The sequence below is a fragment of the Heliconius melpomene genome, chromosome 17, assembly GCF_056956725.1.
Source record: "Heliconius melpomene rosina isolate 202511_hmr_F chromosome 17, ASM5695672v1, whole genome shotgun sequence".
Classification (NCBI taxonomy): domain Eukaryota; kingdom Metazoa; phylum Arthropoda; class Insecta; order Lepidoptera; family Nymphalidae; genus Heliconius; species Heliconius melpomene.
Window position 1 is genome coordinate 7,094,802 of NC_140405.1, and position 26,891 is coordinate 7,121,692.

A 26,891-nucleotide genomic window follows, 5' to 3' on the forward strand; every position below is an offset into this window, starting at 1 on the left:
TCTTAAATCGCCACCGATTTTTATAAAATTTGTAATTTAGACTCTTAAAAATATTTCATTGAACACATATTTCATGGGTTATTAGAATTCACCCTTAAATACGCAAGCGAAGCTGCGCGCGTCCGCTAGTAAATAATATAATTTAATTAACAAGATGTCCATTATTTACAGTGTAAAGTTTTAAATAACCATATGGTGTGTGTAAATGCTTGTGCATATTTATTTTCCTTCTATATATACTTAGTATACTAAGTACAAGTTTCAAAAATCTAAATCTATCGAATATAATAAAAGCTTTAAATAGATTTCCTTCGAAGTAAAAGCAGTGTTATGTTAACTTGACGTTTCGCCGTTCCATAATATTGTGTTAAGCAGGAGTCTCTGTGAAATCTGTCACAACTGTACTGTCTGAATAAACTTACTATGTCCAGTCGACAAGTATTCATTCGTCTTTGCAATTTTTTTTTATATATGGATATAGTTTTTTTTGTTGAAAATCAAAATACCATGTAACGTATGAAATATTGCCAATTTCCATGCAAAATACACTAGTAAAATCTACGAGTATGGCTGCCTTTAACTTGGTGATATATACTATCTCTACAACTGATCTACATTATATAATTTTATAATACGAGAGATTGTATGTATTAGCCAACTTAAGATTGTGATCTAAAAATATTTTTTTACATTTTAAAATATTTTTCCACATTTATTTAGACCACAAAACTTCTATAAAAATTATGATAGAATTAATGTAAAATATATGTACATAAATATAATATGCACATTGTACACACTAGAGAATTTTCAAAGCATAGTAGACGCATCACGATTATTGATCAAACACCCTCAACTCTAACCAACCCACGTTTTGGGATGCTTTGGCCGCATATTTTCCTATTTGGTTTTATTGTCTTTTTAAGTTGGAATATCTTGCCAAGCCTCATACAAAGCACAAAGGGCTATATAAAAATATTTCTTTACTTTCGCAATATGTAGTGTCTATATTTTTTCCATATAAATATATACCTAATAGAATGTCTAATTGCATATGCCTAATAATTATTTTTTCATGCAAAACCCATTATTTGCAACATACTGGTATTCTGTGGGACAGTATAAAATGAAATCCACTGCTGCAAAGTGCTTTGTATATTTCCACAATATAAAAACCAGTATACGTCCTGCTTGTATCGTAACCAACGTTTCCAGGTATTTCCGTACAGTTATTTACAATACGATCGGTAGTGTAGCAACGCCGAATAGATTTACGCGACGTTCGCACTGCATATCGGCAGGCGTGTTTTTTCACGGACATTTAATCTATATGGTTCAGTAAATAAAGTGATCAAAATAATTAAATTTCCTTTATAATTCGAAAGTGATGGATAAAATTAAGAATTTACGGAAAACGAAAAAACCACATAAGATCTTAAAAGTGACTTCATCTAAGTATGAAAGAGCTAAAGTTGTGCAAGATAGTAGGATGTACTGGAATAACATATTAAAGAGTTTCTCCGGTACAAGTGTTGGACCAGTGAGTAAAATGATTTTATTTTGTCATCTATTCGTTTTGTTTTCGTCGTGGCGCGGCGACACAAGGGCGTGACTGTAACGCGACGGTTACGGTGACGGTGGGTTCGACCCCACTCGAGGAAGTGAAATATTTATTTACGTTTATATTTCCATTTCTTCGCTCTGATGTCGAGGCAAAGCGCGGCGTTGAGTTCTGCCACTCAATACGGAATGCCTCCAGAATTGGGCAGAAAATGGAGGATAGGGAATGAAAAGGTGTCTTAACACACTACACTACTTACTTCCCCCTGCCTAGCCTGCTGTGTGCGGGATACATTATTTCCGTTAAGACACCGTTTCCCACTCTCCGACGAATTCTCGGGGCATTGCGTGTTGAATGTCGGAACTCAACGCCGCGCTTTACCTCGTTACCTGAGTGAAGAAAAGAAAACATTTCATTCTACCAAGTGGGAATCGAACAGACAATCGTCATGTTTACAGTCACACTCTTGTGCCTCTGCGCCGCCACGGCCTCAACCAATAATTAAATCAAATATTTTAAAATAATAAAGTTTAGATTTATTATTGATTAAATTATAACTATTTTTTTTTAATATATATTATATTACAGATACAAGAAAAAGAAATGAATCTTCTGCCAGAGATTCTCCCTAATCATCTTTACAAAAGTGTTTGCAATATATTAGACATTCATATGCCGTCAAAAGAAATAAAGAAAATTAATGAAATTCAAGGTACCCAATCAAAAATAAAGTAAATTAATTTGCTACATATAATTATGTTAGCTTTCCACACCTTCCGCCTATAATTATAACAAGAGAGTAATAAGTAAAGAAGTAGAATTAAGATCTTTCTCAACTTTAAGCAAAATTTTAGGACAACGCTTTTTGAGTGGCTAATTTCATGGCCGCAAAAATTAATTTCAATATTGAGTGGAGAAGGAACCCACAAATTCTCGTGCAAAAACAATGCAACAGTGCGCCACTACGGTGTCAAATTATTAAGTCAATATATTAGGTATTTCCCTAATATAACGACATAATAAATTGACGTAATAACTAGTTTTAGTTATAATGTTATTTTTACAGAACAAACTCCACGTAAATTAGTAAAAGAATTACTCTTATCACGCAGACAAATTGTCAACATCAATAGAGATTTCGATTCTGATACAGACGTTGAATTTGTCTCAAGGTGAGCTATGAATATTACACTTAAAATATATTATACATTTTTTAATAATTATAATAATAAAAAAAATTAAGAGTTTATTAACTAATTAGTAAGATTATAGAGCTAATAAGTAGGTTTTCAAATATTGAAATAAATAAAGGTGAGCTGAGCACGTCAACATAACACATTATCACTGCGTGAGCGGTCGTACTTTGTCCATTCTATTGTAAATTCTTCTTTACTGTAGTCTCGAGTACTCGCACTACACACCTGGGACAATGTCCGCTGTCCAGTAACCTTTTCACTATTACACTCTTTTTTCATTGCAGCTATTTTGAAGTTTAATAAGTAATTACGTAGATATGTGTGTATTAAATTTTTATTTCTAAGCATAATAGATAATGAAAACATATGTATTAAAATTGCTCTACCCTTTTCCAATTTAGAGATATTTAAAGTCTTTATGAAATCAATATTATTAATATGAAAGCTAGATTTCAACCCACTGTGACATTATGAGGTCAGTCGGGGTAGTCAGTGGCATAGGGGCACGAGTGTGTGACGTTCGATTTCCACTCAAGGAAAGGAAATATTTAATATTTTGATTTCTTCGCTCTATTGTCTAGGCAAACCGCGGCGTTGAGTTTCGCCACTTAACACGAATTTGAATTTGAACTAGACATTTTAACCGTGAATCTGTTTTAACACCTGTTCCAGTGTTTAGTAATTTATCTTATCGCGTGCTCGTATATTGCCTATCACTTTAATCAGTGATAAACATCATATGATATCATATACTGTTGCCTATTCTATTTCTTTTACTTGTATTATACCTTAGAAATATATATAAATATGTTTTTTTATTTTTGTATTTGTTACTATCGTATAATTTCGTACGACGTTAAGGTTAAATAAATGTATTTTTTATGTCCATATTATGTATAATATTTTATATATTGTATTAATTAGAATTTAGATAGATGCGTTATTTTTAATTAAATACCTATTTATTATATCGGTTATTTAGAATTCGGTAATTAAAAATTAATATTATGAAATTTAATTTATGTTATCAAATTAAAAGAAATGTTTTAATAATATCACAATCTTATATTTTATTATTCTATCATTAGTGATGAAGAAGTGGCTCCAAATATACATCAAGAGTTTCTAAAGAAACCAGAAAGGCAGCAAATCACGTGGTCGACACATTATCTGGAGCCTGAAAAGGAAAGTGAAAAAAGCTTAGTGAAAAAAGCCGATGATCTTACGGACAAAGTATATATAAATTTAATCAGGCGTTTTTGAATTTTATATAGATAATTTGAAAATTAATTAATTTCATTACTGATATATATGAATTTTGATGCATTTACTGTGTTAGAGGTATATTTTTTGTTGGAAAAGTTATTTCATACAATTTCTTATTTATTTCTTTCTATAAAAATATGTTTCTCTCCTAAGTGAGGAATAACATTAAAAAAATATTACATATATGATAGAATTTTCCTTATTATTATAAGAAACAATTTTTCGTCATTTACAGATAGCTCATAATTTTTGTGACTACATGAAGCAGTTAGGTGGCGATCAACAATCACAACTTTTTACTCCAAAAGCTATAAAAGAACTTTTTCAGGTAATTTCACAATAATTTTGATAATGTTGAGACGCTTCTATAGTAGGTGTAGGTTCAAAGCTGATTTCAAAATGTTTTATGTGCAGATCGAATTTGACACTCACGTGGCAAGAAGTTTACAAGTGGTGCCCAAAGAAATGCCAACTGTAGAAGAACGAATTGCTAACGTAACAGAAAATCCTGAGGTTGTTTATTGTTCTTTCGACATAATTTCAATTATGTTACGATCTTTCTATCGAGAGAAGTTTAAATAGATTTTTTTAAATAGTAACGACATGTGACATAATGTATGAAAATTGCTTTAATCTAGACTTTAATAATTCCAACTATCAATATTTTAGAAATCTCGATATGCGGCTCTAGCTCGTGAAATATCGAAAGACATGGAAGCGGAACGTCAGAAAGACAATATACGTGCCTTTAACCGCAGTCTACCGAACAAGCAACAATGGCGCGCTCCTCGAAACGACACCAAAAATTTGTGGCAATCAGCACGTCACGTACCACAGGATCTCGTAACGTTGAAAACTGTTTGGGAGGGTATTACCAATCTTAGGTGAAATTATTAATCTTACTAGAATTTTATTATTTGTATTTACCATATCTTCATAATTTCATTAGCATCATCGTCATTTCCATTCTAGTACCTAATATCAAGACGCTCCACGTTTCGCTTTTTACCTGAATCCGCTTTTTACATTGCGTATTTGACGTACCAGAGCGAAGAAGTCAAAAGAATTTAAATAGAATGATTGCCTCAAACAGAGAAACAACTAAAGATAGTCAGAGGGCTGTCACACTTTTGTGAACGAAACTGCCTCGTATACAACTATTGCTTAGATAGCATTTAATTGGTTTTTGCTGCAGCTGGACTGTTATGGTACATGAGACGTGCTGGTCTTCAAAATAATTATACCCAATTAGTTTAAGAACACATAAAGTTTCATTCATATAATATGGCTATTAACATCGTCTTTAAAAAGTCGACTATTCATTAATTTCATTCAAAATTATAATGTATTTTGGTAATATTATTACATCTTCATTTTTTTTATTAGAAGTGTTAAGGAGTACTGCCGTTGGATGATAGAACACCCAGAATATCGAAGAGCTCCATATCTCAGAAGCCTCGGCATGTTCGACTCTGCATTACTAGACGCCAGGCTTACCTTCGAGGTTCAGCAACAACTATCACCCATGGTGTCTCCAACGGATATTCCAGCACCTATTGACCATATTCGCAGAAGACTGTCAATATTAGCTGACAGTGAATCTACAGGTTGACTGCTGTTTGTGTAATAAAGTTTTTACAATTTCAAAACAACTTTATGTAAAATCCTTTGACTAGTACCATCAATCATCATCATTATATGACTATACTCGAAAACATGAATCTAGAAAACAATTATTGAAAAACTAGTATTAAAATTACCAAAGCGACCAAATGAAAAAGTAAAAGTCGTCGAAGATATAAAATAATGATCATTAGGTCCCTTCCATTTTTTTCATTGTAAGTAACTGTTTAGGGTGTATTTATCAATTACTGGTTGTTTTAATAACCATTATTGGTTATTGTTATAATTACAGACATGTATATTTTAATATATGTTTAGCCTACAATTATTACGAATGGAATGATAAACTGTGAAAGCGGGTTCAAATCTCTACGATATTAACTCCAGCAACGAAATCAATTTAGAGATTGTTTAAATATTCTGATGTAGATTGTTTAAATATTAAAATATATAACCATTTAATAAAGAAAAAAAATCAAGTCCAATAGTGTAGTACAATTTTGGGCTAGTGTATTTCTTTTTAGTTTTATTTTATTTTTTAGTGTGGTATGGTAGTATATAAGTAATCGTGTCAGTTCATTCATATCTGATTACAAACAACTGTTATCAGTTATCTATATGTTTATAATACATTGTGCCTTCATTCTGTTTATACAAAACATTCCAAGAACCACTCCCTCATACTACTGCTCTTGAAGTGAAATGAAAAAGTGAAAAAATTATAAATATACTGCACTAAAATTTATTACAATTTTATATTAATGTGACAAAAAAGTATATTTAACATATTTTTTTCCATATTTTATAAAAAAATATACAAAACTCACACTCACTCGACACTCAAACATTGTAAATAGAAGATAAAATTCATCAACTCATTTAAAATTTCACACAGTTTTATTTAGTACCTACTTCTGTTAGCAGCATAAAGATAACGATTGCCGCGTTTTATTATACATGGATTATACGTATATATTTACTTCCTCTATAATTTATTTGTAGGTGCAAATTGAAACACTTGACATCATAGAAAATAGCGGACAAATAAAAAAATAAATATATACTCATTTTGCATGAATTATTGGTTGAAGTCAACATGCAGCAAAGTGACGGTGATAGTGATAAAAAAGCGAACTTTGAAGATGTTTTAAACAGTGCAATAGGACAGTTTGGAAAATATCAATTGTTAAATATATTATTGATCGCAATTCCTGCTGCTGCTTCGGGTTTCATGGCTGGAGACTACATATTTACAGCTGGAAAACTTCCGTATCGCTGTGCTGTGCCAATTTGTGACGAGCATCCTCCAGAGTATGCGCCTGCATGGATATTAAACGCTATTCCAAGAACATCCACCGGATTCGATGATTGTTCCCGTTACGCAATATTATTGAATATAACACTATCAGGAAATAACTGCCCAGCTGACCTGTTTGATACAAGTACGATTATTCCATGTGAAGGTTATGTATACGAGAGAACGAACACAGTAGTTTACGATTTTGGCTTAGAATGTCAGGAGTGGCTCAGAGCTCTAGCAGGGACGTTAAACAGTCTAGGTGCTATGGTTGCTCTTCCTCTAGCAGGCTACATATCCGATCATTTTGGACGTCGTATGTCTATTGTATTTTTCGCGTTTAACGTCGCTTTAATAGGCTCATTAAAATCTTTTTCTATTAATTATGCTATGTATGTGACTTTACAATTGTTACATACAGCATTAGGAGGTGGGCTGTATAGTGCTGCATATATATTGGCAACTGAATTGGTTGGTGCAAAGTTTCGGGTTCCAACAAGCGCTACAATGTCGTCTATGTTCGCTTTAGGCCAAGCTTTATTAGGAATAATTGCATCTGTTGTACCTGAATGGCGAAAACTGTCACTGACATTATTTATACCCGTTTTCTTATTGCTTTCCTATTATTGGATCGTAACAGAAAGCCACCGATGGCTACTAAGCAAGAACAAAAATATTAAAGCTAAAAATGTTTTAGAACACGCCGCTAGGTTAAATGGACGGAATATATCTGACAATGTAATGAATTTTCTACTCACTGCAATCCCACAGAATAGCAAGGACACAAATGAAAACAGCACATTTTTATTTTTTCGCGTCCTAAAATCTCCTGTTATGTTACGTAGGTGTTGTACTACTCCCGTATATTGGATAGCAACGACATTCATCTACTATGGCTTATCTATCAATTCGGTTAGCTTATCTGGAAATATTTATTTAAATTATACTCTGACAAGTCTTATTGAAATACCAGGTTACTGGACTGCTTACTTGGTATTGGATAGAATAGGACGGAAAGTTACTCTCTTTACAGGATACATGTTATGTTCTGTATGTTGTCTTGCATTTTCCTTTACACCCAAAAGTATGTACGGACTATCTTTATTCCTTTATTTAACAGGTAAATTTAGTACAGGAGTTATTTTTACATCTCTATACCTTTTTACCTCAGAATTGTATCCCACGAGACATCGGCATTCATTTCTAGGATTTTCCTCAATGTTGGGACGTATTGGTTCAGTAGTATCACCTTTGACCCCTCCACTAATGGTTTATTGGTCAGGTATACCATCCATGCTTTTTGCAACTATGGCTGCCATAGCTGGTTTTCTGATATTAACCCAACCTGAGACTCGTGGATTAAAAGTACCAGACACTTTTGAAGACGCGGAACAAATTGGAAAACGAATGAAAAATGAAATTTAATACTGATCATACTATTAAGTAAGGCACCCTACTTTAAAGCAAGCTAAGGGCTTGCCAAAATAAAAAAATATATAATGATAAATAAATATTTTTTTAAATAAATAGTAGTAGTCATTTGCCCCATATCTCAAAATACTTTGAATTACTTTGTCTATTGTGGCTTTTAAAAAAAAAATTACATTGAAAAAATTCTAGCTGACGTTCTTCTGTAGGTAAATAAATATATCTAAGTTTTATTATTTCATACCATCACATTATTGTTAAAAAATATTGTTAAATCTTTTATTTATTTGAAACATTTTCAATATTTTGTAATAAGCATTCAATAGGAATGTATAAAATTACAAATTGAAGATAATTTAATTCCAGATAATCTACTGTAAAACAAAACTTACATACACATAAAAATCTCAAAGGCTAAAATAGCATTTTAGCAAAAATATATATAAAGAACAAAAACTATAAAATACAATTTTACATATTTTTCTTATTTTATTACATTTATTTATTTATTTTTTCTATTTATACATATATTAAACTAAGGTTTTTTATTCAATTAAAGATATATTGTTAACGCCATCTATACAAGCTTTACAATATTGCTTGATATAACTTTACTATTGTTTGCCCTGTGAAAAGTAAAGGATAGAATTGATTGTCATCTGATAGAATTTATATGAAACTTTTGAAAAGAAATCAAAAGACTTTTTTAAACATTTGCCCAGAAACACTTATATAAAATAACTGTTTTCTTTGAGTTAAATTTTCAGTATTTTTATCACGTTTTATACCTTTCATGCGTTTAAAGTGATGCTTTTGTTTTTAGTTGCATTATATTAGGGATTGTGCTGCCATCTACATTGCTCACATAACTTCAGGAGCTGTTGCAAAACAGAAAGCAGTTCAAGTTTCTCATGACAGATGGCAATAAAAAAATATTAAAGAATAATTATTTTATCTAAAAAAAAAGAAGCTTTACGTCTTTAATACGTGGTAGCGTATTAACTCACTAAGTAATATAATAGAATAATAAATCTATAATAATAAAGTAATAAGTTTTATAAATCAATTATTTTACAATTTAATATAAAAACCACATTTACTAATAAGTCTCATAATTAAAATATTATATGAAAAGAATTCTAACCTAGAAGACTTATTTATTACCTCTTAAAAAGTTTAAAATTGACATTGTGTCAATCAGAAAGAAAGTTTTGATGAATAAATATAATATTTTACAATATTTTTTTGAGATATTTCACAGTTTTTCTAATAACTATATTAAATATGTCCTGTGGAAAACGACCATTAGTTAAGATGTGGGACAAACCTAAAGAATTACGTGTAGTTAAGCCATCTCGCTACGAACAAAATGAAGCATCGGTTAAAGTTCACTGGAAAAATGTCATCCGAGACCTGGAACTATCTTATAAAGACGAAAAAGTAGATATAACATGTATTTTATTATCATTAGTGTCATATAGTAGATAATAAAAGAAACTAAACGATTGGTGTCCTCGTCGGTGCGGAGAGTCCATTGGTTCTCTTCCTTTCACATTTTGTAAATCTCTTCATTGCCAATCGAATCTGCCGAAAATCTAAGTTAATATGACAAGTGCTTGAACAAATGTAATATTCTAATTCTCTTATGGAGCATGAAATGTCCTACAAAAGTAAAGTCTTTCATTTCGTCTTTGCATTTTTTATCTTATTCTTTGATATTCAAATATTATTTAATTATTTATGTATTTAATAAATATTATTTATTTATTTATAATTTTAGTTTTGGAAATCACAATCTGAAACTATTCGTGGGCTTGTTGGGCCAAAAATATTTAGAAGAATTACAAAAATTTTTGACTTAACCATGGATAAGCAACCTTACGAGCCACAATCAGAAGTTTCAATTGTTCCTTCAGATCAATTTTACCAACAAACATCTATTATTGAGGTAAATGCTATTATATTATTTATGTTATTTATACATATATCCATATATATGAGACTGACGAACCTCGCAGCTTCGTCCGCTTGAAGTACTCTATACTATAGATATTTCTATACTATATACACTATATTTGTTAACTGTTCTGAATAACCTTCTTGTTCTAATAGCATTAGTATTTCAAAGACAATATCTTTACACCAAAAACCAAAGCTTTTATGTTAAATAATCTGAAATTCAATAAAACGATCATTTTACAGCTTTAATAAAACCATTAAAATTAAAAAAAAAACATTAAATGTTAAGGTAAATTTGCGAAAATACAATAGTGCATAACTGCATTTAAATCAGTTAAGCCGTTTCTGAGATTATAAAACCCAAAAAATAACAATCAGAGAAACCAACAAAAAGATAAAAAAATAAAAATTATTGTTTATGTTACATTAAATGTTATATTTTGAAATGCCACCAATAACATTTTTTTCTAATATATCTTTTATGTACAGTTTTGTTGTAAGTATTAAGTATACTTACCTATATATTTCTTTTTCGAAACAATTGCATATCCTTATCGGAATTGTCAAAATTGTTATTAATTAAAATTAATTTATAATTTTTAATTTAGAAATCTTAAGTGCACTGCAAACATCATATATTAAAACAGGAATGTAATTCCGTATACTTATTAAATAAATAATTTAGTAGTTTAAGCGGGCGAAGGTGCGAGCGGTTGGCTAGTAATGAATAATAATTAAGATATAAGAAATTAACAATACCACAGTTACATTATACAATTTAAGGGCGCGATTCCACCATCATTTTCAATGAGTGATTTTGATCCGTCTTTATATGAAGATGTAGATGTAGAGGAAGTAGGAGAACAATCTGAAGTTTGGAATATATCATCATCATCTTCGGATTTGAAAAAGACGACCAGATCTAAATCTTTAGTCAGATCTAGAATTCTCAGCAGTACAAAATCATTTTCAAAATATTTCTCAAAAAAATCATATAGTAGACAATCTAGAACTCTTAAAGGTATTTCTACCGTTGCTGAGCCTGCATCGACTTTAGATGATTTAGAAGTACAGATGAGCACTAAACAGAAAACGTAGATAAGTTTTACTTTTGCTAATAGTTTTGTACAAAATTATTTTCATTTGTAAATATATCAATATGATTCATTTATGACTTAATTTACTATTACACTAAAAATATCCAGTCGTAAAACCCAATTTGTCGAAATTAGATTATTGATAACATACTTATTGTATTTTATATTGATAGTCGTAGGCGATTTTCGAGTCAAAAAATGAAGAGGAATCCCCATTTCGACATGTTATATTGTAGTAAATCAGAAACGGACATGATAAAATGGAATTCTAAATACAAGCAGAAAGTTTTTGAAGTATCTGCATCTGATGAGTTTAGTAAAAAGATCGAAATTATAACAAAAAAGGTTAATTTATTTTTTTTATTCTGAAGAATATTAGTAGGATCTATTTAAAAACAAATAATTATACATAGGATGAAATAAACACTATAATTTTTGCAATGTTACTAGATAGCAAAAGAGTTCTATGATTGGTGGGTCAGCTTAGGAATTGTGGAATTCAAGAGTGAAATAAAACGATCAGAAGACATTGAGGACTTATTTCAAGTACGTTGCTCTTTCGTCTGTAATCTTTCTTTAAAATTGAATCATGACATTTTTAGTAGGTACGTCGTGGATATCTTATTAATTGAAATTACTGCGCTAAAGCAATTTTACCAGTACCAGCAGTTGCTAAAGGATTGCGTAATAATATTTTTCAGGTTTGGTTTGACGAGCACGCTTCTCGAGGTCTGGTTTTACACCCTAAAATGCTTACTTGCGTTTTAAAAAGCATTGCAAATTATGTTGATGTCAAAAAGGTAACTAATATTTTAATTTTGTTTATTCAAATAGTTAATTTAAATAAAAATTAAATAATTTTTACTTTTATACATTTGATAGGCATCTTGTCCTGAAGTACTCAGGCGGCAGATCGCGTTTGATATTCACGCAGAGACTAGTCCGTTGCATTCCAAAGCATTTGGCACATGCCTTCCGCAACATATGAAACACATACCACCTAAAAATAATACAAAGGCAATGTGGCATTGCGTCAAAATACCTGAAGATTTAAAATCTATGTCTTGCGTGTGGGATGAAATTCAGCACCTTACGTGAGTAATTTAAAAATTACATAAATATTGTTAGATATATAAATATTTAGTTATAATAATAAAATAAGATATAAAAAGAATTAAATCCTAGTCAAACATGTATACAAGAGTTAGATATCGTTACCATTTTGTTACTTTAATTACTTTTACCACACATTTCTCTCAGTCTCATAATATTGAACTAGCAATGAACACTGGGTGTACATTCATTTCTAAATTAAATATAATTATTATGTACAGTAGAAACTCGATTAATTAGACTATTGTTGTATTGGCTTTCGGATAATTGAACGTATTAAGCAATTTGTGCGTATACGGCACATAATCTTTTGTCAACTACAATCACAGTTTAAGAAATTATCGAGGGATGCATTTTTCTCATACAATATACACTTAATTACGTGTGTATTTAATATAATTGGGAATGGATATCGATTATCTGTTTTCTATTTTTTGTTTATTGGTTATTTCTCCATGAGAATCTTAATTTTCATTAAAAATAACTATAACAGTTAAACATTTAATATTTTAGATCAACGAAATCTTTCCACGAATGGCTGCAAAAGAGACCACACTTAGCGATGCCACCGTATTTAAAATCTCTCGAAGCTCCAGGAGACAAGAAGCAACCTTTTGTTGTGCCATCTGATTATCTTGTCAAATTGAAAGCATCTTCTTCAGCAGCAGAATTGGCATTACCTATTTCAGAATTTTCACTAGAGTTAAAGGAAGTGCTTAGTAAACTTTTAAATGAATAAATTTTCTTGTCTTTTACTACTCTCCTGATTTACTATATGAAGTTCTAACACATTCCGAGGGCCGCCTTTAGTTATTCATTAATCAGTTAAAATTGAGCCGGCGTTCATTATTAACCTTATCAATAAAAAAAAATAAAAATTTAATATAATTTTGTCGGTAACGAATAGACAAACAAATAATAATTTTTAAAATTATTTATTTTGGTTCTATTAAATAATTATTTGTATATTATATGTAGTCGTAATTAAACCACTAATTTTTGAACAATAACGATGATGGTGGATGACACCAACTTCAACTTTGAATCTGAGAAGCAAGAAATATAAATTCAAAGCCCGATTCTAGTGATAATAATTGTTTTAAGTTAAAAGTTTAACTAGAGTAATCCATTCAACAGATAAATATTATTTTGTTATTATATATTAATTTTATATTATTTAAAGTAAATAAAATTATTTCTTAATATTTGGTAACTTTAACTACACACTCAAGCTTATCTTGTTAATTGCGAACGCTCATTCATCCTTCATTTATCAATCTGAGTCAAACGATTTCTACAAACTCGTTTAGTACTTTATTGTCACATTGTGTGACTTAAGAGTTATTGGCTCTTACCTTGCTATCTACATGTACCGACCATTGTCATTTCCTCACTTAGTACACCTTTACTTTTTCGAATTATCTGATGTTAAATTTCAATTCTCCATCTTCTAAGGTTAAAGGACACCAAAAGCAATACAACCCTACCACCTCTCCTACCCAATAACATTTCATTATAATAATTTATTTATATCCACTGAGTATTATTATATAGTTCATTATTTTATAAGAAAATGTTGTTGTCTTTTTAGTTAGTGAATTATTATTTTACTCACTAACTAATAAGTTCTCCCCTTCATTACTTCACCCTTTCTTAGTTTGACATCAGAAGTGCATGCTCTGAGTAATTGTTAATGTAATACTTAGATTTGATTGAAGGTGTAGACGATAATAAAATTGTGGTTAGTCCCCGTATCATTGATAACCCGATGCGATCTTTTATGAAGATAACACGTTGAATAAAACTACACCACGTACAAACTATATTTCTTCATTTTCTGATTGCTAATTTTAATCGCTATAGGTGTTATCTACTTCATTTAATTACAATATAAAGTCGCCACAATCGTTAGTTATATTTTCTTTATATTTGGAATAAAACAACATAATATTATTATTTTAAGATTTACTTTCGATATTTGTTTTTTCATGATTAATTATAACTAATTGTAAATAAAAACAGGTTAAGTGCGAGTCTGACCGGGCGAGGCTTTTGTACCATTTGTTGTCTCATTTTGTATGTAATAACTTAATTAACTAATCTTTTTTTTAGTTGACATACCTATAATTATTACTTTTCGGATTTTTTCCTTTATAACAAGCACATAGCATAAATTCTGATATTGTGCCAAAACGCGGGGAATTTCATACAAAATGCAACAAAATCGTTTCATGACTGCTCGTATCTTTTGATTGCGTTTATTTAGAGGCTTCATTTTTTTCTGTTTCAAGGGACTAGAGACCTGAATATTTCATATTAATTTCTACTCAATAGGTACTTCCTTGTGGTCTCGAGATAAATCGTCTTGAAAAATGGACAGATGGACTACGAAGTGATCCTATAAGAGTTCCGTTTTTACCTTTTGAGGTACGCAACCCAAAAAATATAGTAAAAGACAAACTTGAAACGAAATGATTATTATATAGGAAACAGTGCAGCAGCGTGTAGTCATAGGGTAATTACGTTTTTATAATTGATATATTTGTGTATCACAAACGATAACACAAGATAACTGAAATTATTTATTTTCTTTAATTCCTTGCGATCAGAATCGCACATTTTTGATTGTTTATACAAAGGACACATACGTATTGTAAATATGATTAGATAAAAAATTTTTTTTTATTAAATATACATAAATTGAATATATATAATTAGTGAAATGACGGAACAAAATACAACAAGGAAGGAAATGCTTGATGAGATTGTAAACAGGAAGAACCTTGGCGACAAAAAGTTTCACTCTGAAACATCGTTGCAACAGTTCGGAGAAGACGGAGAAAATGAAGTTGAAAATGAATCGCGTAGTGATGAAAATGACCCTGGGGTGTGTATTTTTTTTTGCTCTTATTATTTTATGATATATCACGTAATAATACTTATGCTAGTGAATCCTGAAAAAAAAAAGTTATACTGGCGTACGTTTAAAATGTTTCAAATTAGGAATCTGCATTTTATATTTTGTAAATTTCAATATTCCAGTTGTACCGCAAGGGCTCAAGTATGTAAGTGTTACACGACAGGTTGTGGGTTCGAATACAATTCGAGGGGAAAGAAATATTATTCATTAATATTTTCCATTAGTTCGCTCTGGTACCAAGGTAAAAGCGGCGTTGAGTTCTGCCACTCGACACGCATTGCCTCGAAGATTCAGCATTTTATATCAGTTACGAAAAAAAGATATACTTACACCATATCTACATAGAGAATAACGTGGCTTGGTAACATAAACCACTTTTCTGAACGGATAGGTAGACCTGCCGTCGCTTTTCTCTTTTAAGTTTATCTAGACTAGAATATTCGGTGTGCAGCTCGCAGTCCAATCCAATAACATGACAAAATTTACGTTTGGGATTTTGCACAGTAGAGCTTACCATTTAAAAGAGAACCTGTTTTATGTAGAATCGATCATTGTTTTTATTGAACTTTACAGCCTGTTTTTTTAAACTTTAACACTACAAATTTTTCTTAATACCATTTATGCCTAACATACACTGAGGAATTTTATTGTTACTTGCAGTTTAGGACGAAAACTGACTATCAAGTAGTATAATATACTTTTTAGGAACAATAAAAAAATTAGAAGGTATGGGAAGCATAGAAGACTTTATAAGTTTTCTTTAAAGTATTTTTCATTTCTTATTGTGGAATAACACTTAAAAAATGTTAAAAATATTTTTTCTAATAATATATCTATAGTAAAATGTAAGCTGTAAGTATTATTACAATAGACAAGGAATGACTGATTATTTAAATTGTTAATGGCTATGGCAAGTGGTACTCAAGTTTAGACGTATAAATGAACTAAAATAGAATTTTAATCAATCATTTCCTTACTCATTACAAATATATCAGAAGTGAGAAAAATTAAACAATATTAATAATTCTATATATTTTAAAATTATCTATTAATGTAATAGTGATGTACCAAATTCAGGTTCACAACTCGTCAGTTAAAACCATGTCAGTGGCTCCGGAAGCGGATATACCAATTCGTCGGAGGACGATGTCCCAGCCAGGACCTGTCTCAGGAAGTATGGTGACCGCCACCGCGGGCCGCCGCCGCCGCCCTCCGCGCAGCGTGATGTATGCAGACCTCGAGAGTGTCGTAAGTAAAAGTGTTATGTCATTTATATTAATCACTCGTACTGTTAAATATTTAATTATTTTATATTCAATTATTTACTACCTAATACTTACTATCAGAATATACTTTTATTAAATTAGTTAATCAATTTTACATTTTTAAATATAAATTATTATAAAAAAGATACATTTAAAAATATAAAAAAACCACTCTTCCGAGGGCGGGACAAGGGTCCAAGCCATCGATGGCTAGGGCTCCAGAGAGAGGAACCTCCGCACAATACGTGCCGTCTCAAGTAATGCCTTCCTGCCTTCTGTATCCTGCTCTTGATCCAACAGCTAAGCGATAGCCTCTTAAGGTGTTGGTCGAGGCTTTTCGCTATTAAACCGTTATACTTACTATTATTATTAAAATTACTAAAAGGGGGGATAAGGGATTTGACATTTCTTATTATACAAGTTACATATTAATTTCTAACCGTAAAAATTGTTGATCTAAATTATATTATCGTGTAAATTCCTGCAATTTGTTTGATATAGTGTGATACGAATATTTTGAAATTAAAGTTAATATAGTGTCGATTACCATACAAAATATTTATGTAATTAAATAAATATCTTTTTGATTTAAATTTGAAAATGGACGATATAGTAAATGGATTATATTCTTAGAACGGATTTATGTCTGATAAACGCTATTGATAAAATTTTCCATGTGTAATTAAGACAATTTACGTATCAATTATCCAGTTTTAAATATTATCTCATAAGTATTATTATTATATAAGAGTGACTTAACACAAAGTTATCTCAGCCTTTCTTTCTACATATATGCTAGGCAAAACCTTCACGCTTTGCCTAAAAACATTATAAAACATTTAATTAATTTAATTTAATTATGGACTTGTGTAAACGAGGACTCAAATTAATATTTAAGAAGCTAGTTAAAAGAAAAAAAATCGTTAAATAAAGTCTTTATCTTGTTTTGTTCTTATTTAATTTTGATATCATATTTTAAAGAACTATTACGAGTATATTAATATTATTTCATAATTTATATTTACGCAATCTTATATCAGTATTATAATCAGTGGTTTCGCAGATCTTAGCGAATAAACAAACAAACAAACTCTTCCGCTCTATGATATTATAGTAGTAGTAGTAGTATGGATACAAAAACCCCTTGAATCTATAAGAAATAATATTATAATAATAATAAAATTTATTTCACTAAACTTTTTTTATTTCAAATGAGGGAATAATAACGGAAGCGCTAATTTTGATTATAAAATTCGGCGTGCTATCTAGTGGCATTAAACTCAGGATTAAAAGATTAAGTATGTTTATTTGCGTAATCTTTACTGAGACCGAACGAAAGGTGTTAATAATTTATAATTTTACCTTATGTAATAAAAGATTGTAATATTCTTTTTAATTTTAAAAACACACAAAATCTGTCAAATAAAAAAATATTTTCACTGAAATATAGATTTATACATAATTTTATTAGCAAAATCTATTTTTGCCTTAATTATCTGTGAAAAATCTTTTAAATAGTAAAAACCCGATGACGACATGACATTGATTCTAATCATATAAATCTAAAAACTAATAATAATTACCTTATAACGTATATCAACTCGTGACTACGTAAGTCTGACAGTGATTAATCACTATTTTTTTTGCATGAAATAATTATTGAGTAATTTGTACTTTGAAAGTTTATTTTAAAATTGTTTCAAATATGTCGTTTTGTCCTGTTTTCAAAGTAAATTTATTTTAAGCGCCGCCCGTAGTTTAAACAGCGAATTCATATATATGGACGCAATGGGTTGTAATGATTTTTCCACGAGAATAATGTGGATATGTTCGCTTTACTGTAAATATTGTTAGTTTACATTTTACCAGTATTAATAAATAAGTCCATTATGCTGTAGTTATTATATGTAGAAAAAATACGTAATATTATACGAATATAAATAGAAGAAGAAACATAAAATTATAACTTGTAGTTATATGAACTCTAAAGATTTTATACAATTTAAAATAAAAATTTGACTTCAATACATTACGTATAAATGTAAATATTGAGGCCGATAATAATTCCTTTGCTCTTGTACCAAGGCAAAAGCGGAGCGTTGTTCACGAGTCAGCACACAATACCTCCGAAAACCGAAAGTGGGGAACGGAATGTCTTATTACTAAGTAGTAGTAGTAAGAAGAAATATTATCAGTTTGTATTTATGTAGGTATAACAGATTTCACTTTTGGAAAAGATTTACATAATAAACATTTAAGCTTACTCCATATTAAAAAAAAAAAGAAAGAAAAACATAGTTAAAAGTGTAAAAATAAAATGTGCGGGATTTGTTATAAAGGAGCCGCACAGTTCCATAGCGGCGAGCGCGGCCCGTGTTTGTGAGGCGGGTCACTCTCGCGCAGCCAACTGTAAACCTTTTGAGTCCAGCCGCTCGCCACCCTCGCCCTACGCCCTCCACCTGCACCCCGCTGTAAATACCGACTGCGGACACATCGTGCCGCCCCAACGCCTCGCCTAATGAAAATTCAATCTCTATATTTTTTTTTTTTTTCAACCAGTTAACTGGCTGCGTCATAAATGCTCAGTAGAAATGTTCATTAATGGCATCGCGGCCACTCGCGTTCGTCTATTTTTTTTTTATTTTAGCAATGGACTCTGATTTATTTTTCCGTGTGAGGTCTTATTTCATCTAATTATATTTTAATAGTATAATAAAATAAAGCTATGTCAATATCTTTGATATCAAATGAGATTTTTAATTATGTCCCGCTATTGTATTTGTAGCACTCATTGCAAAGTAAATAAACTTTTTTTAACAATTCTTTAAGTAAATCTAAAACTACTCAAATGTTCAAAGCATGCATTTAAATGAATGGAAATATTTATTTTTAATAGAAATTACCTCATATCATGTTCAAAATGTTTGGTGCACAGAAAAATGCCATCAATGCTTAAAATTTCAAGGCATTATTATTATATGAAGAACGTTGATACTTTAATATTATGAATAATATAATGTTGCATAAGAACAAAATAAAAAAAAAGATATTTTGAAATGTCATCGCACAGACCGTTTTACAACTGACAGTGGACGACCAAAAATTTGTTTCAAAAACGAGGAACACTGTAATGGGATTATAGTGAAATACGGGGTGTTGTCGATCGAGAGAAACAAGCGACTAATGAAGTTATTAATCCGATTTTGTACGGCTTTCGACATTCACGCACCATTTTTAGTATAGATTTTTGATGTAAATATAAGCTATGAGTTGCAGAGGACCGTTCTTTACGACTTGTAGAGTTTTTAAAAATTAAATGAACTTCACCACCACCAACTTCACGCTAACCTAGTGTTAAGACACTCCGTTCACCATTTTCCGCCAAATTCTGGAGGCATTGCGTGTTGAGTGGCGGAACTCAATGCCGATTGCTTCGTTACTAGAACGTAAGAAAATATAAATTAAAGTAAATATTTTATAACCTCGAGCGGGGATCGAACCCACAACCAGTTTAAAACCACACATTGGCCCCTGCGCCACAACTGGCCTCTCTCTTATAGAGTTTTTGATTACAGGATTCTCCGGACAGATTGCCAAACCTCACGCTAGCTAATAGAGATGATTATCCAATTGCACCCACACAACTCAGTACGTATAAATACATTTCTATATATTTATAATCATATACAATTATTTTCATCGTGATGTTAGTATATAATATGTTAGTTTATAATATATGTAGCATAAACAAAAGCTATAAATAATAATATCTCGGCATAAAAAGTTTACAATGACACATATATTTTTTTACATTTGAAAATTCTTATTTATAGAACATTTATTATATCGATTAGATTATTTTTACTGGCACGATCACTTATTGTCAAATTTATCAAAAAAAGTGGTAAAACATAAACTTAATTGTATTTATCAACACTTACAGCTGCTGAAACTACACCGAGTCCTATTTTTTATAATGGAATCTATAGAAATGGAGATATCAAATCGAACAGTAAGTTTACATTATTTTATAAATTTTAAAAATTAGTATTGCCAAAATAGTTACTAAAAATTCTAAATGTTTTTGAATGAAGTATATTTTCAACATTATCATACCTTATATATTTTTTGTTATTACAGACAATTACCGTCTCCAAGCAGCTATTGATTTACGTGGTGGATCGACCCCCAGGAAGAGATCAGTGACGACAATGGATGCACAGTCTATTCGCTCTGTGGATACCCAGACGCCTCCCCCCACCAGCCCCAAAGAGAACGCACGTCTCACCACGTAATTAGTTAAATACTATATTTTTATTAATTTTACTATACCAATATTTAATTTTATATTAATGCTAATAATAAATCGCTTATTGTCTTCTATTAAACTTGCATTAAAAATATACTCATATCTTTCGAGTATATCTAATTCAAGTATGGCGCTCGCGACAATCATACTAGCTTATCGAAATATTTTATTAGAGTACATACTACTATTTGAGTTTTAGTTTTTTGTCAAATAAATCGATATTTTTTTTATTGCAGAAAATTGATATTTATGTATATTTAATATAATGTATGTCTTCAAAATTATATAATTACACAGATTTTTTTATCTTTTTTTCCAGTAAATATTTTACAATGATGGTAAGCTGTATGTACGCAGTGTTATTGGTGACTCTTGGAATTATAATACACGTATCTGATCCATTCATAAGCTTCGCACCGTCCAGGGTAATTATTTTCTGGATTCTCACCATATCTTAAACTTATGAGCAAATATTTTTTAGCAGTAATATATTGCTTATTTTTCAGATTTATTCTATCGTATTACTCGCTGTCGGATTTCTATATTTATTATATTTAATAATAGACATTAATAGATATAAAGCAATTGCTTTGAAGAATCAAAAGATAAAAGGTATCCATAATGATAAGTTGGCGGAATTTTTCCGGAAACAAGAGGTAAATTACCTATATTATACATATTTTTACAATATTGTCATATCATGGCCGAGTTACTGTAACTAAAACATAATTGATAGTGATGAAAGAGAAAAATAAATTAATTATGAATAAGTTAAAGATTTATTTTACTGATACAAGTTATTTAAAAAAACACAGGAAGAGTACAACATCAACGGCACGGGTGATCGCACACCACAGAGCACATTGTCACGTGGGTTTCCGTCGGCAGTCCTAATACCTTTAAGACACGATTACTGCTTTAGCACCGGAAGGCATTCTGGAAGTTTTTACTTAAAATTGGGGGCCGCTGGTGAGTGAAGATCTAGATTTGAGTTTCTAATAAGCTTAAAAATAATAATGTCACTGAAGTCGTCACCAGACATTTATTCTTAATCTCTTAACAACATTGAAATCACAAACTTGTAGAGACTATAGAGTTATAAATAATCATATTAAATAATTATTGTATTGTTAATTATAATTAGTTACATTCTTCAAATGATAAAATTACAAAACATGGATATATATTTAACACAGAAACTGTTCTGAACTGAAATAGAATCCACTATCCTTAAACTAAACCTAATACTAACCACTTAAATGTTTTTTTTTTCGTAGCTTATTTGATAAACTAGTGTTTAGACACTGTTCTGCGTTAGCAAAGCCGAAATTGAGCGGGTTAAGAAGCGAATTTCAGCATCGCATTGCGTTTACGGGAAAATGTAAATAATTCATTTCTACAACCACAACCATCGCGTTTGAAATAAGACACACTAACCTACTGCATGAGGATAGCCTGAAGGAATATTCCCATCAGTCTAATATTAAAATTTGACAATACTTTTCAGGTTTCGCACTAGGACACTTAGTACACTCGGTTCTACTGATCGCGGTAGAAATAAGTTATATTTTTGATGACGATATTAATAATGAGGATTGTATCGACATAGCGCAAGTTATACTCGACGTGTGCAATCCACTATATTGTTTTTTACAACTTTACTTCATATTCAAATATTCAAATGTTCTTATATTACGAGCTCAGGTACGTTTTCTTTTTTATTTTTATTTTAGTTTTATAGTAGTAAAACCGACTGGTTGTGGGTTCGATCCCCACTCGAAGAGATAAAATATTTATTTAAATTTATATTTCCATTTCTTCGCTCTGGTGTCGAGGTAAAGCGCGGCGTAGAGCTCTGCCACTCAACACGCAATGTCTCCAGAAATTGGCAAAAAGTGGGTAACAGAGTGTCTTAACACTAGGTTCCCTCTGCCTACCCTGCTGTGTGCGAGATAGGTACAGCCTAAAGTTGATTTTTTTATTTTTTTACCACCACTAAATTGTAACTAAATGGTTATTGTAAACAGGGCTTAGCTCACTTCGGCTTCATGCACATGATTGGGAGCAGCTTATGTTTCTGGATATCTACTATTGTTCGTGAAATAATTTTAGCCTTAACTATTTATGCAAACTCAATATACGGTAATAGGAATAAAACGGAAACTTATTCTGAAACTGGTAAGTATTATAATGTACTATTTTAAATAAGTACATATGTATCTATGATTATATAGCGCGCACGAACTTATAAGTTAGAAAAAGATTTTTTAGCCGCGTAATCAAAGACCTACAATTATGAAATTTGGCAGAAACTGAAAACTTGCTATACAAATAAATGTAAACTTTAATTATTATATTTATTTATTTTATTAATTATTTTAATAGTAATTCATTTCATACAAAATTAGTGCAAACTTAAGTTTGTCAACTTTTAGAAGTTATACTTCCCGTTGACAAACAATTCTGAAATTGAAACGGAACTATCGATAATACGACTCGCACTTGCCGGTATATTACTCTAATATTAACACTTTTTGTTTTAAGAAACACGCAGTTTTTTGAATATAAGTGGACTTTATAATGAAAATTGCAAAGGTCCAGCGACGATCACTACCATCGTTGAAAATCTTTCACCATATTTATATCCTTTTGGTGTCGAATTCAACATTCTTATAGGTAAGGAATTCAAATTTTTAAAAAAGTATTATAAGTAATTCTTTTGCCAATTTGTCCTTCGTTATTTAAAAAATCTGTAAATTAAATAAATAAAGTAAATTTTATTAATAATTATTATCAAAGTAAATAATTAACTGATATTAACGGAATTCGGTGTTTGATAAAACAACCTCTGATAAACCAAGCTGTTTAACGAATATTTTAGGAATGTCACTATGCTCTGTTCAATTGTTTTATAATTAAATGATAACGTTTAGTCGTATATTTTTATTGACAAATAAATTTTATTATGTTTACATACTACTTACTAAGAATACTTTCATTATAAATATATTTTTTTTCATATATGTAATATTATATATGAAAATTATAATATTTTAAATTAATTTTACTATGCCCATTCATAAAATTGATTTTACTTGTAGTTGCTGTATACTACATTATCTGGAGCCATATTGGATCGTGTTCGAACACAGAGTCCGACGGCACGTCTAGCTTAGAAGACAATAATACTGTTTGCAAGTATGTTGAACAAATAATATATACCTACCTTCAGTTATAAATATGAGGTCCATTAAAACTATATCTGACGGTAAAACGCAAAGATTGTGGGTTCAATCTCCATTCGGTGGAATGACTTATTTTTTCCCGCTCGGGTATAACTTATAAGTAAATGTGTGTGGAATTCTATTACTGAACACCACTTGATAGCACTATAGGTAGAGGGTGCCTAGTAAACCACTCCATTCGTTACTTTCCGCTGAATTTTCACGATGGCGGAATTCAACGCCGTGCTTTGCCTTTTTACCAAATTGAGTAAATGAAAATGTTAAATAATTCACTTTCGTGAATAACATAATACTGTGACTCGACAGCCAAGTTAAGATATACATATATATATATATATATATATATATATATATATATTTATTACAGAATACCAACAGCCAGTGAAGACAATGACTATACAAGTAATATAGTAATTTATGCAGATTGTCACGCATCTAACAGGGGGCTGTTCCTGGGGATGATATTGACTGTTTTAACAGCTGGTATATTAATATTGGGCTTCGTTTTTAATGGTGTTGGCAAGTACGTGAAAAATTATATATACTTATAATGATATAACATTTATTTCATGCTAATTTGGGCATTTTTGAAAAAAATATATAAAAGTTTCTTATTCATGTTTTCAGTTATAAATTAAATGCATTTTTTTTTCAGGGACTTCCAAGAACTGAGCTACCTCTTGAATTCCTGTACGAAACTGGGTTTGCATGCTATATTGCTCATCTCAGTAGTGATTGCATACAATCAAACGAGGAAATTAGATATCAATGAACACCCTATCTCTCTTTTAGATGATATACTGCTATTTATATGTCTGCCGGCCTTTTTCATGGAAACAGTATTTTCTATGATAGCAACCATTAGCATATTGAACATTGTAAAAACAATAGATGTTGCTTTAATGGTAATTATAGTTCTATTATAGTTATATATTATTTATATAAATAATTTAACCATCAAACACATATACAAACATTTTATAGCTAAAATATTTAAAATAATATTAATTTGCAGGTCATACAAGTTATATTACAGACAGCATTGCTAGTGGACGGACTTCGGCGATGCAGTAACAGTCGAAAACTTAGACGGACGAAACCAGGACGTGAGGTCCTGATGTTCCTTATAATAAGTAATGTGGCCATGTGGCTGTTTAATACATTCTCTTACAAATCTCCAGAAAGCCTTGATGAAAGATATGAGTTTTATGGTAAAGTGGTATGGAGTATATTAGGTCATATCAGTCTACCTCTCATAATGTTTTATAGGTTCCATTCGAGCGTTTGCTTTGCTGATATTTGGGATGCTGCATATAAACCTGGTTCAGATCATTAATATAATAAATAGCGACTTGTTACTTAGTACCATGTAAGGCAGAAATAGCATTTATAGGTAACAAAGATAATAATTTATATTTTTATTTACGTTTGTATTTACGTTTATATTTCCATTTCTTCGCTCTGTGTCGAGGCAAAGCGCGGCGTTGAGTTCTGCCACTAAACACGCAATGCCTCCAGAATTCGGCAGAAAGTGGGGAACGGAGTGTCTGAACAGTAGGTTCCCTGTGCCTACCCTGCTGTGTGCGGGATACAGGATATTTTTAAACATAATAAAATTAATTTAAAAAAGGTTAGCCAAATTGGTAGAAACTAGAAAAATTATGGTTTACAAAACAAAAATAATATAAGAATAGTTTCGTTTTTCAATTTTCTTTACTTTAAGATAATTAAAATATTATTTTTACTATCACCAAATATCACTATAAATAAGTCAATTTTTGTAAGCAATTTATTTATATGAAATTCGAGAACAATAATAATAAAAAAAATTAATAGGTATATTTTAGTAAAATATAAGTAGGTTTCTCACTCACTGTTACTAAAAGAGATTTGTAAAAATTGTACAACGATAGGTCGCATTTATTTCTAGATTTAAGAAGTGTTTTAGAATATATTTAAAGACACTTAAATATTATCTTTTATAAAGACAATTATTTAATTCGTTTTATTTGTGTTTATTCATTTAAGTAGTAGATAAAACTATTTATTAATTAGAAATGATAAATAGAAAATTGTTATCGTATAAATATTTCATAATGTTGTATATTAAGAATAGATAGATAAATAATAATTATTAATAGGAATGTGCTTATTTTATTTATTGTCTTTATTTCTATACCTAAAAACCTGCCTTTACCAAGTTATTAAATCGTATTCGAAAATTTTCTAAAACTTTAGTCTTCTTACACTACTCCAGTGGAAACTACTGCGGGCTATGTAGAACTCATGCATTATTATAGTCATTTTCCATCCATTATTTTCCATATTAACCACTAAAACGGTACTCCTCTTTGACCGATCGAAGGATGCTAAAGGATATTTCCGTAGCACCCGGCGGCGGAAGCCAGCTAGGACCGATACGGAGTCGAGGGTATTGGGTTACCTTCACCAACCCGCCCTGAGTATCGCGACTTACCTTCTCAGACCAAGATCAGTTAGAATAAGTGATCGGCCAAATCCTAATCTTCTTCCCCATTTTTTCAAGAATATAAAATCAGTATTACAATATAAAAAAATATCCGAACATTGAATTGAGAACAATTAAATTGTGT

The 26,891-nt window shown here is 30.5% G+C and overlaps 4 protein-coding genes across 4 annotated transcripts; all 4 read left to right on the top strand.

Annotated features, from left to right (window-relative positions):
* The first annotated feature begins 1,238 nt into the window (after positions 1 to 1,238).
* Positions 1,239 to 5,685, top strand: LOC146530064 (uncharacterized). The gene is made up of 8 exons (XM_085200738.1): positions 1,239 to 1,540; positions 2,150 to 2,273; positions 2,628 to 2,733; positions 3,846 to 3,990; positions 4,259 to 4,351; positions 4,438 to 4,536; positions 4,693 to 4,907; positions 5,410 to 5,685. The coding sequence occupies exons 1-8, from the start codon at positions 1,388 to 1,390 to the stop codon at positions 5,633 to 5,635; spliced, it is 1,161 nt and encodes a 386-aa protein (XP_085056864.1). The 5' UTR covers positions 1,239 to 1,387; the 3' UTR covers positions 5,636 to 5,685.
* A 617-nt stretch (positions 5,686 to 6,302) lies between these two features.
* On the top strand, positions 6,303 to 8,443 carry LOC146530065 (solute carrier family 22 member 3-like). Its single transcript, XM_085200587.1, has 2 exons — positions 6,303 to 6,420; positions 6,649 to 8,443. Exon 2 carries the CDS (start codon positions 6,743 to 6,745, stop codon positions 8,366 to 8,368), a length of 1,626 nt encoding a protein of 541 aa, XP_085056713.1. The 5' UTR covers positions 6,303 to 6,420; positions 6,649 to 6,742; the 3' UTR covers positions 8,369 to 8,443.
* A 1,145-nt stretch (positions 8,444 to 9,588) lies between these two features.
* Positions 9,589 to 13,280, top strand: LOC146530066 (uncharacterized). Its single transcript, XM_085200979.1, has 8 exons — positions 9,589 to 9,811; positions 10,152 to 10,319; positions 11,114 to 11,424; positions 11,601 to 11,772; positions 11,878 to 11,973; positions 12,129 to 12,227; positions 12,310 to 12,521; positions 13,054 to 13,280. The coding sequence occupies exons 1-8, from the start codon at positions 9,656 to 9,658 to the stop codon at positions 13,277 to 13,279; spliced, it is 1,440 nt and encodes a 479-aa protein (XP_085057105.1). The 5' UTR covers positions 9,589 to 9,655; the 3' UTR covers position 13,280.
* A 1,887-nt stretch (positions 13,281 to 15,167) lies between these two features.
* Positions 15,168 to 26,423, top strand: LOC146530067 (proton channel OtopLc-like). The gene is made up of 15 exons (XM_085201079.1): positions 15,168 to 15,427; positions 16,538 to 16,708; positions 20,301 to 20,373; positions 20,669 to 20,737; positions 20,866 to 21,016; positions 21,354 to 21,459; positions 21,541 to 21,690; positions 21,850 to 22,003; positions 22,542 to 22,738; positions 23,062 to 23,212; positions 23,579 to 23,710; positions 24,136 to 24,232; positions 24,647 to 24,802; positions 24,935 to 25,184; positions 25,295 to 26,423. The coding sequence occupies exons 1-15, from the start codon at positions 15,263 to 15,265 to the stop codon at positions 25,613 to 25,615; spliced, it is 2,343 nt and encodes a 780-aa protein (XP_085057205.1). The 5' UTR covers positions 15,168 to 15,262; the 3' UTR covers positions 25,616 to 26,423.
* Positions 26,424 to 26,891: the final 468 nt, after the last annotated feature.

Bases quoted from the DNA above. Each gene is read 5' to 3' on its own strand.
- LOC146530064 (XM_085200738.1), top strand. From the start codon at position 1,388: ATGGATAAAATTAAGAATTTACGGAAAACGAAAAAACCACATAAGATC. The intron at 2,734-3,845 runs GTGAGCTATGAA...TTCTATCATTAG, and splicing joins GACGTTGAATTTGTCTCAAG to TGATGAAGAAGTGGCTCCAA. The intron at 4,352-4,437 runs GTAATTTCACAA...TTTTATGTGCAG, and splicing joins CTATAAAAGAACTTTTTCAG to ATCGAATTTGACACTCACGT.
- LOC146530065 (XM_085200587.1), top strand. From the start codon at position 6,743: ATGCAGCAAAGTGACGGTGATAGTGATAAAAAAGCGAACTTTGAAGAT.
- LOC146530066 (XM_085200979.1), top strand. From the start codon at position 9,656: ATGTCCTGTGGAAAACGACCATTAGTTAAGATGTGGGACAAACCTAAA. The intron at 11,425-11,600 runs GTAGATAAGTTT...TTATATTGATAG, and splicing joins ATGAGCACTAAACAGAAAAC to TCGTAGGCGATTTTCGAGTC. The intron at 11,974-12,128 runs GTACGTTGCTCT...AATATTTTTCAG, and splicing joins ACATTGAGGACTTATTTCAA to GTTTGGTTTGACGAGCACGC.
- LOC146530067 (XM_085201079.1), top strand. From the start codon at position 15,263: ATGACGGAACAAAATACAACAAGGAAGGAAATGCTTGATGAGATTGTA. The intron at 21,460-21,540 runs GTAATTATTTTC...CTTATTTTTCAG, and splicing joins TAAGCTTCGCACCGTCCAGG to ATTTATTCTATCGTATTACT. The intron at 21,691-21,849 runs GTAAATTACCTA...AAAAAAACACAG, and splicing joins AATTTTTCCGGAAACAAGAG to GAAGAGTACAACATCAACGG.